Genomic DNA, 10,905 nt, shown 5'->3' with positions numbered 1-10,905 from the left:
AACTATGTTTGGGTAAATAAACTTTGGGTAACATATGGCACACTTTTGAGGGTTATCATTATGGAATAAATGGCGCACTGTTCACATTGAATGTGCAAATGTCCCGCGCGCGTGGTATAAACAAGAAGCTTTTGGGAGGAGGGACCGGAAGTAGTTTTTTTCTACACTGTTTATTTGGTCTTGAGTGAGAAAATTTAGCCGAAGCGTCAACACGGATTTTCTGTGGGATAAACGGACAGGGCTGGCTGCTAAAACGGTGAGTACAATACATAATGTTACTGTCTGCCACGTTTAGCTTCTATCTCAGCCGAAAAGAACAAGAACGAACATTTGAGAAATGGCCAGTTGAAGATTAGAAGATCTCAAAATGGCCGTCGACGCGTAAAGAAGCTATCCAGCTAGAAGAAGAAAAAAAAAAACATTAGCAGCTAGCCTATTTATCTTCCGTTTTCAAAAGTTACGACACCATGTCAAGTATCGACATTACCGCACGAATTTTAGTTTAACATTAGAGATGATTATTAATTTACTTCCTTGACGTTACGCTACAAAAGAAATGGGAATTAAAATAACTTTAGCTAGTTGGTTAGCCTAACGTTAACTATAACGTTACGTTGCTGCAAATATGTCATTTTTTCTTGTTATAATGCATAATAAACATCTGATCACATTAATCCCTATAGTTTATTTCGAGTTAATGAGTATTTTTCTTATATGTTGTTTGTTACAGCTTGGTCTGCGGTTTCTCTGCTAAATATAGAAATTGGCTCGAATAACTCTGGCTCTTGATATAGTTTGGGTATAGTATAGTGGATATAGTAATTTCTCTAAGAACGTATTTCAAATTCCAGTTTACTTTTTTCCAGATTATAAATGCTCTCGAATAAATTTAATTTAATTCTTATTTCTTTGATAAATTAATATTTCTAAAGCCTCATACGATTTGTATGTTTACATATGTTCATATGTTTTATGAAAAATACTAGGATAATATTTAACCAAAAAAAAAACAGGCCTGTATGTTACCCTTGATAATATTTAAATTTATATTTGTTTTGTGTTTTCCATGCAGACCTTATTGGTCTTTAGTGTTTATTACTGTGTCTATGTGTGTCAACAACCAAAAGAAAATAATGTGGCAATGTTTTATCAGTTAAATTAAAATTAAAATCAACCTTCGTCATATTTAAAATAATTATCTGTCTGTTCTCTAAATGTTTTAACACCCATTCTAGACCTGCCTCTCTAAACTGCCAACATACAGACACAGTCATTTGACTTGTCAGTTGACTCCCAAAAGTCACAAGATTAGTGAAGCACTTACCTTTTTTTTTTTCTTATTTATCTTAATAATTGTTATGTTATATCTTGAGCAGATGCCACACTCCAGACGGTACCCGTCCTCGGAGAGGGCCAGCCACAGCAGCTACCAAGATCGTTATCGGGACAGAGACAGAGAGCGAGGGAGAAAACCTCGGCATCGGCGCTCACCGACATTCTCCTCCAGCAGTGAACGTGAGAGGAGAGGGAGAGGACACAGGCAGGAGGCCGGCTATGCCCGATCCAGGAGGTATGATCGTTGTGTAGTAATGAAAGCACTGAAAAAAATCAGTGAAATATTATATTAGTACTATTTCCTTTTATAAATATGTCAATATATAGGCTCTGTCTGAAATGGCACCCTAAACACTCGCGGCCTTCCTACGAGTCTGCACTTTCGTGACCAGGCTGTTGATTGTGGTTTTAAACAATTTTTTATTGTCAGAACTTGACAAACATTTTTCTTTTTGAATTCTTTACACTTTTCCATTCTTTTTTCCTCAACAAAACACATTTCTTAATAGAAAGAAATATTTCTGCATGTTTTAATGGGTGATTACCGGTTTTGTTGCCTGACTTTGATGGCACATATCTTCAGCACAGTTTGCAGTGCAGGCTGCAATATTAATATCACATGTTTTGCTCTGAGAAATGAATATTAATTCAATACCAGGAAGTAAGCAATGGTAACTTGAAATAATCCTTATTTCTGTAAGTGATTGTACGGTATAACGCGCTCATCTTCTTCCCAGCTACGACAACCGTTCTTCAGACCGCAGGCCGTACGACAGACACTACGGCGAGAGCCATCGGCGCCTGGACCACAGCCGGGAACGGGACAGGGATCGCGACAGGGAACACGGGACGCCGAGCAACTACTTCTCCCGCGACGCCTCGCCCAGCTACGACTACCGACGGGGCCGCGATCGGGACCGCGAGGACTCGTACCGGAGGAAAGGCAGCAGGCGTAAGCACAAACGAAGGCGGCGTAGAACCAGGTCCTATAGCCCATCCTCCTCGGTGAGTACTTCAATACCCGAGCCTGCTCTTTCCCACCCCCAAATCCCTTCTTCTCTCTCTACCTCTACACGCTCCTGTCTCTCTTTCTCCATAACGCTTTTCTTTTCCACAGCCCCAGGATTTGGTAAGTATGAACTCTTTTGTTTTATGTTCTTTTTGTTGACATTTTGTCTTTTTAATAGTGATAGCCTAAGTCTTGGCTTTCAGTGTTTATAATCGAATTGGCCTAACTGTAACATTATAGCGAGACTCAATACAGTAGTCATTAATGTAAACATTAAGTAGTAAATGTGTTTGTTGGGAAAGCCTCTGTAATATCTCATAACTCTCATCCATTCTTTATCTTGCTCTATCTACACGCCTATATAACTCTTTCACTGTTTTTTATGAAAACATGTAAAGTTGCTCCATAACTTCAGCTCTTTTTAATTTTATTTCCAGTCTCCCAGTCGAGCAACCTGTTTCTTTTGTCATGTTGTGAATTAGCAATGCCTTCACTCATGTGCTCTTCTATGAGTAAATGTTGATGCAGGTTGCTTTTTGTGACTTTTTGTCAGGGTTGCTAGGCAGAGGGATGAGGGGGAGTTTGAAAGCAAGCAAGAAGGGAGGGGTAAAATGTTATCTTTGACTTGATCCCTTGCACTATATCCCTATCGTTATATATATCTCCTCACGTGGTGTCATACGATTCGCCCCATGACCACCAAACCTACCTACAACAACTACAACACTGCTCATCTTCGTCGCCGTGGCTACGGCTGCCCCCCTCCACTCTCCCCGCTCCGCCCACCTCCCCTCCTCCCTCTGCGGTCGTGGCGTGATCTCTGACCTGTGACCCTGGCCGGGGCCGAAGCAGCGGAGTGACAGCGGGACACGGGCACTGTGTGTGAGGGACGACGAGGAGGGTCACCTGATCTGTCGGAGTGGCGACGTCCTGCAAGAGAGATGTACACACTGCCACTACTACTACTCCTCTACTCCTATATCGTAACCTTTCTCCCTATCAGTACCAGCACACACACAGGGGAGGGCAGGAGGTCATGATCATGATCATGATTGGTGGTGATGATGATGCTGTCATAGAATGTTCTCCCCTTTTGCCGGAACAGGCAAGAGGGAAGGCATGTCGAACATGTCTTTAGTAGCTCCTTTTTTTTATTCTTTTCAGTGGGGATGGGGTGTTTGTATTGCTGTGTAGAAGTATTATGATCCTTTTTAATTCTTGACTGCCAGGTTCCCAGATTTAGCTTTTTTTCCTAGTCCCATATTATTCTGGTCTTGTTGAAGCATTTGGCTACATCAAGATTCACATTTACCCCTACATCATATGCTGTCAATCATTTCGATTTAAAGAATTGATTGCTGTGACATGCAGAATATTTCCATAGGTACTTTTTTAAAGTAAATGCAGTCGTTTTAGTTTTCGAATTAGCTTAAAGCAGTCCCGTTGTTTAAACGTATCCCTCAATTAAACATATTTATTAGGGGTCCTTCTGCGTCGGACCTACGCAAAGTCTGTTTCTTTGCGTTTTTTCTTTTTTAAACAAATGCAGACTATTTTTGTTGTTGAGAAAAACATGCTTTATTCCTTTCATCGAGAGTGTGCGTAGTGATGCTTGTCGTATTTTTTTTTTTTTTTTTAGGTTAACCTGAATAGATAGTCACAGTTAAGATTAAAAATGTGATTCTAGGAAACTTGTTTAGGATTTTCTCTTTAAATGCGCTGTCTAATTAAGCTCTTTACATCTCCCCCTCCCCTTTTCTCTACGTCTTTTTCCCTCTATTTGTCTCTTAGATGAGATTGTCAGCACTTTGGGCGAGGGCACCTTCGGGAGGGTGATGCAATGTATTGATCATCGCAGGTGAGCGTCGTCGCTTAGCGACCAATCAGCTGCTATATTACAAAACCAACATGGTGTGTGAACTTCAAACAAAATGTGTTTCTTTGTCTGTCTAGTTGTTGGGCTGAAAAATATTTGCTCTGGTAGGTAAAAATGCAGTGTGTGATTATTCCAGACAGTAAGAAAATTAAGAATTTTATGGAGGCAGCTGTTTAGTGATTCTTTAGTGATTGTCAAACACGACTGAATAAATTCAATGTGCTTTTTCATTTACAAAAATCCAGGTTATAAGTGTTTTGAGTTTGTTTTCAAGATTGTATTCAGGACCGTATTACAGAGCCTCTAAAAAGACCTTTGCAAAAAGAAAAAAATATACAGACTTTTGTGTGCGCACAAGAAACCACTTAACTTTGCATATAGGACAATGCACACTGAGCCACCTATTGTGCCTTCAGCCCATTTCGCTGTGTGGTTTCTTGGCCTCCACAGAGTATGCGTTAAAGCAGACCTAAGGCCTTGAAATAGGGTGAAATTTTTTTTATAGTACCACTCTATTTTATAGACCCTTGAACTTGGCAAATAGGACAATGCACACAGCCATATTGTGCCATAAGCCCATTTTGTGTCATGGTTTCTCCGCCGCCACAGAGAATGCCTTAAATTGAACATTAGGCCTTGATTATTAGAGTTACTACCCTAAGGAAAGTCCAATTTTGAGCAAATAGATCTATTAATTCATGTGCATCCATGCTCTTATTTTTTTCATAGTAAGATGGCAGTGACACATAAAAGAAATAGCTTATAGTATATATAAAACTAGAAATTGTATTGCGTAAGGACACACATTTTCAGTGCGCATGTGAATAAGGGCACAAAAATAGTTTCTTGTGTGAATGCAAAAGTATGTATATGTATTTTTTTTGTTTTAGGTGCTCTGTATTTTGCCACTTTGAGAAAATCAATGAAAAAAACCCTGAGAAAATTTAAATATTTACAGATGACTACTATATACCAAATATAAAGCTGAAAATAATGCAGTATGAACCATTTATGGTAAAAATGGTCTGAAAATCTACAGAGGTTTGGAAATTTGAGTCTGGAAAAGTATGGAATTTTTAAAATTGCAAAATGTGAAGGAACCCTGAAATATTCATCCCAGCTCTCACCAGTGGTCTATAGCTTTTATTGATTTATAAGCAGCGTTTTTGCAATTTGTCAGTTTTACTGGTTTTCTCCCTACAAACAACAGACAAGAAATCTAAATACTATCCATCTAATTTTTCAATGCAGAAGTAAGCTATTTCTTGTGACTTCAGATTAGGAATAACAAAGTGCAGTAAATGGTAAAACTATTTGCTCAACAAACCAGTGTGTTTGATTATGATCAGTTAAAATAATATGAATACCAGTTTGCGGTATCAAGCAGCATAACAGACCGTTTTCGTGTGGCTGACACCGGGAGCCTTCAAGGTTAAAATGGCTGTGCTCACTAACGTGGATAGACCCATAAATATACAGACCCTTTCCAAAAAATTAGAATATCATGAAAAGTTTATTTATTTCCATAATTCCATTCAAAACGTTAAACTTCCATAGATTATAGATTCAGGGCCCACAACTTAAACGATTTCAAGTATTTAGTTGTTTATTTGTACATAATTTGGGCTTCCAGCTCATAAAACCCACGAAAACAGGATTTCAAAAAATTAGAATATTACATGAAATCACACAGTAATTACACAGTGATACCATGGTCATTGAACCAGGTTTTGGTTATTTTGGCAGTGTGGGCAGGTGCAAATCCTACTGGAAAATGAATTTGATTGCAGGGTTGAAAACATGTATGCAGTTAGAGAGCTATCTGACAGATAAGAGAACATTGCAATGTTTAAACTAATGCTCTTCTGCTTGGTTAAGGGGTGGAGCACATGTTGCTCTGAAAATCATCAAAAATGTGGAAAAATACAAAGAGGCTGCCCGGCTGGAGATAAACGTCCTGGAAAGAATCAATGAAAAGGATCCTGAGAATAAGAAGTGAGTTGGCAAGAGAAATTTTACGAAATTAGCACAATTTGAGGAATTGTGTATGGAGTACTTAAACATCTAAGTGCAAATTTACCTTAAAATAGACCAAAGACAACTTGGATGACTTGCTTACAAAATTCCACTTTTTAACCTGTGTACTTTTCTCTCTTTCTCAATTCCTTAGTTTGTGTGTGCAGATGTTTGACTGGTTCGACTATCATGGCCATATGTGTATTAGTTTTGAGCTCTTGGCTCTCAGTACTTTTGATTTCCTCAAAGAAAACAATTACCTGCCCTACTCCATCAGCCAAGTGCGTCATATGGCTTACCAGGTCTGCCTGGCTGTCAAATGTAAGTAGACATTCAGTGTTTTTTCACAAAATATGGTTGGACTCCATTTGGCTTGTATTAAATGGCCAGTTCTGCAGTTCATAGTATTGTGGTCTGTTTCTCCTCCTCTGCAGACTTGCATGAAAACAAACTGACCCACACAGATCTGAAACCAGAGAACATTCTCTTTGTCAACTCGGACTTCACAATCACATACAATGTGGAGAAGGTAATGAAAGGGCTTTGAACTAAACCAATATTTTTTGTGTGCATGTTAACATATCATCATTAGCTATTGAAAAATAGCCATTAAAGGAAACGCATATTAATGAACCCCCTTCTCTCCGAGGTAGAAGCGAGACGAGCGCACTGTGAAGAGCACAGCAGTGAGGGTGGTGGATTTCGGCAGCGCTACATTTGACCACGAGCACCACAGCACCATCGTTTCTACCAGGCATTACAGAGCACCTGAAGTTATTCTAGGTAAAAACAATCACGCCTCATGTATGACTGACACATAGTACACATTATCCTGAATTTGAACTTGAATAACTTTTGTTGTTGGCATGAAGCGAGACCAGTTATGGCACAGGACTAGAATGGGTTAATCGCTGCAGCAACAGCAGATTAGCTTCTTCTTTTCCACCACAAGGAATTTAATTAGTCAGTGACTTCATTCAGCAGACTGCAGGGAATCGTCCAACGTAAGATTGGTTGCCATGAAAGCTGATACCCAACCTTAATCTGTTATGAAATATCCTGCATGTTGCTTTGCAGTTATTATAAAAGAGTAAACGGGTACTGTTATTTATATGTGGACTACTGTTCAAAGGTTTGGGGTTGGTAAGATTTTTAAATGTATTAGAAAGTCTCAAAATACAGTGAAAACAGTGAGTTTAGGTATTGGGGTGCAGAGCCAGTGGCTGTTCAGATCAGTGCTTTGAATTTGATGTGAGTGGCAATTGTCTTATTTTAAATAATTTGAAGTCATCTTGAGGCCCCCTTAAAAGTTTAATGAGGACCCCTGGTTGAGGATCACTAACCTAAACGATTTGCACACGTGCTTCTGACTGATACTGTACAGTGTCCTGCAAGGTTATGATGCAGTAACATGATGTCACCACTAGAGGACTATTGCCCAAAATAGACCAAGTTGTTTTGCCTTGCAGAATTGGGCTGGAGTCAGCCGTGTGACGTGTGGAGTATAGGCTGCATCCTCTTCGAGTACTACCTCGGCTTTACTCTCTTCCAGGTACAAAGTCTACTTCCTTTTTGTACCACTTTTCACGAGTCATGACAGCAGGTCTACACAGCCACTCATGTTTATATATGTGTTCACTAAGCAGCTTAAGATCAGGTAGAATCTGACCAAAGGGTCACAGGTGTCCATGCACGCATGCTGTAGCCAAACACCTGTTGTTTAGCCTTTGACCTCAGATGCGCTCACTAATGCTCTCTCTTTCTCATGCACACACAGCTCACTGTATAGGAACATATGTTGACCTGCATTGTAAAAACCCGGCAAAAACATGTTGCTAAAGAGTCTATCATCAACTAAGTAATTTTCATCAATCCTAATTTTATTCTTTTTTTTATTTTATTTTTATCTGACTCTCAGACTCATGATAATCGGGAGCATTTAGCCATGATGGAGAGAATTTTGGGCCCTGTTCCTTCCCGTATGATTCGTAAGACTAGGTAAGTTTTTAACACTATTAACTGGGATTTTCTTAAGTCTTTGAATAGTTTCCATGTCACTCATGCTTGTTGTGCAACTGAAATGATCAATTCTTCACCACACAGGAAACAGAAATACTTTTATCGAGGACGCCTGGACTGGGACGAGAACTCTTCAGCAGGAAGATACGTCAGAGAAAACTGCAAACCTTTACGGGTAAGTAACACTGTTTTATAGGCTTCATATTTTGTGCCTGCAATTGAATATAGTGGATACATTTATTTTTGAATTTTATGTAAATATGGGTGGTCATATGTTAATGTATCATCTTCATCCTCCCTTACTCTTTCTCTCTCTCTCTCAGAGATATGTTCTATCTGAAGCTGAAGAGCATCACCAGCTGTTCGATCTGATCGAAGCCATGCTGGAGTATGAGCCGACGAAGCGTCTTTCTCTCGCTGCGGCCCTGAGGCATCCTTTCTTTCAGAGCACCGTCAGCGGCGCTGACCAGAACGCCGGAAAGAGCTGGGAGGGAAACCGCGACATCAGTCGGTGACAATATTCATCTTCAACCAACGTCACTGTCTTATGCCAAAAAAAAACTCAAGGACTCTCATGCCAAGAGTTAACATGGAGCTGAACTGACATTGATTTAAGTTTTATAGTGCAAGAGGAATGAAGCCGTTGCACAGCATATGATTTCTCAATCATCTTCCCATAATGTGAGAACAGCTCTATGTGCAGCAGGAGAAAGTGAGGAGCTTGGCGTATCTAGAAGATCCCAGTCAACTGACATGCTTGTACATGTTGGACTTTCAGAGATTCGCTGAGTGAATCTACCCTCCCAAGTTCAGTTCTTCCAGCCAATTGTGGCTAATGACAGTCATAAGCGGAGGGAAAGTGGTTTGATGGGGAAAAAGCATTAATGTAACACTCCATTTCAGAAAAGAACTGACAAAACAAGCATCACTGTTACAATATAATTATTTATCGGGCGAATACGTTTTGTGCATTTTAGCCGTTATCTGATAATCGAAAATGCATCGCGACACTGTTTGTATTCAGTTCAATTCAAACCAAGTAACAGAGCTGCGGTGTTCTGGTGATTGTGTCCCCCAACACGTTTACAGTATTTATTTAGTTAACCGGATGTCTCCTTTTATGTGTTTGTATGGATTTGACTGTATAAATGTGTAAATACAAATAAACATGTTGTGACTATAGAATAAAGAGCCTGTATGTTTGCTTGCTGTGAATGTTTTCACAGTGAGGTCTCCAGGCAAAATGTTTTTACAATCAAGAAGTTCGTGTCAAGTCATTTTCTATATCGATTGTATGTGTTCATGTGATATTCTATGCTGATATGAATTAAACGTTTGGCACTTAGCTGGGCATTAGTGCAGTGCTTTAACCTGAGTCTAATGCTATAGAACACTGTCTTCTGCCATATTCATCCTCAGGAAAGACAGAAAACATGGAATCTACAGCCCTTTTTTTAACAATGGGTATGTGGCATACATTTAACTCTTAACTTGTAAGACTATATATTCTAGAATGCCTCTTATTTTTGAGAATAATATTTTGAATATGTAATCTTTTACCTGCCTAGTCATATAGTAGTAAAACACATCTTTTAACTCTTTAAATAGAGCCTTCACTCTTCCCATTTTACATCTTTGTTCAACTAAATTGAGGTAGTTGTTCTACACGCTTGCAAGAAAAGGTTCTATATAGAACCTTAAAAGGGTTCAGGCAAGCGATTCATATACAGAATTTCAATTTTATTAATTAAACCGCTTGTAAACAATTGAAATAACCTGTTAAACATGAAAGTAGTATTATGCAATAATTTAGGACATTTCTCTTAATTTTAAAGAACCTTTTTGACATACAGTTGTAATCAAAATTATTCAACCCCTATTGACAATCAGGTTTATTGGCAAAATGTACAGACTGTCAGCTGTTGCAATAAGTTAAAAGTAATTGAAATAGCTCAACACAATAAATATTTCAAGTGGTTTCCCCAAATTCAACTAAAAATGCAACTTTTAATGACTTATGCAGTATCAAAATTATTCAACCCCTTCATGGCAAGCATTTTCAGTACTTAGTAGAGCACCCTTTTGCTGTCATGACCTGCTGCAAACGAGATGTAGAACCTGGCAGCGTTTCTGAGGAATCTTAACCCATTCCTCATGAGCAATGGCCTCCAGTTCAGTAATATTCTTGGGTTTGCGTGCTGCAACCACCTTCTTCAAATCCCACCAGAGATTTTCTATGGGGTTCAAGTCAGGTGACTGTGATGGCCACTGTAGAATTTTCCAGGACTTCTTCTGCAACCAAGCCTTGGTGGAATTTGAGGTATGCTTGGGATCATTGTCCTGTTGGAAGGTCCATCGACGCCCAAGCTTCAGCTTCCTCACTGACGGCATAACGTTTTCTCCTAGGATTTCCTGATACTTCAATAAATCCATCTTGCCTTCCACACGCTGCAGGTTTCCAGTGCCAGAGGATCCAAAGCAGCCCCAGAGCATCACCGAGACACCATCATGCTTAACTGTAGACAGAGTGTTCTTTTCAGCATATGCTTCATTCTTCTTCCTCAGACATACCGCTGATCCATAGGGCCGAAAAATTCCAACACTTCTAAATCAACAGAATCCCAAAACTTCTGTGGCTTATTTATAGGAT

General features: G+C 39.4%; 1 protein-coding gene across 2 annotated transcripts; it reads left to right on the top strand.

The window, feature by feature from the left end:
* Positions 1-141: 141 nt before the first annotated feature.
* Positions 142-9,077, top strand: clk2a (CDC-like kinase 2a). 2 transcript variants are annotated; one of them, XM_079878727.1, is made up of 13 exons: positions 142-256; positions 1,377-1,570; positions 2,073-2,340; positions 3,197-3,287; positions 4,136-4,202; positions 6,099-6,215; positions 6,391-6,557; positions 6,671-6,765; positions 6,890-7,019; positions 7,706-7,788; positions 8,155-8,234; positions 8,340-8,430; positions 8,579-9,077. In XM_079878727.1, the coding sequence occupies exons 2-13, from the start codon at positions 1,377-1,379 to the stop codon at positions 8,768-8,770; spliced, it is 1,575 nt and encodes a 524-aa protein (XP_079734853.1). In that variant the 5' UTR covers positions 142-256; the 3' UTR covers positions 8,771-9,077. The 2 variants fall into 2 exon arrangements, with proteins under 2 accessions (XP_079734853.1, XP_079734854.1); XM_079878728.1 differs by lacking the exon at positions 3,197-3,287 and having other exon boundaries at positions 147-256.
* Positions 9,078-10,905: the final 1,828 nt, after the last annotated feature.

This window comes from Squalius cephalus, assembly GCF_949319135.1.
Source record: "Squalius cephalus genome assembly, chromosome: 8".
Taxonomy (NCBI): Eukaryota; Metazoa; Chordata; class Actinopteri; order Cypriniformes; family Leuciscidae; genus Squalius; species Squalius cephalus.
Note: the sequence above shows the minus strand (reverse complement) of the source record. Positions and strands in the feature narration are given on the sequence as shown.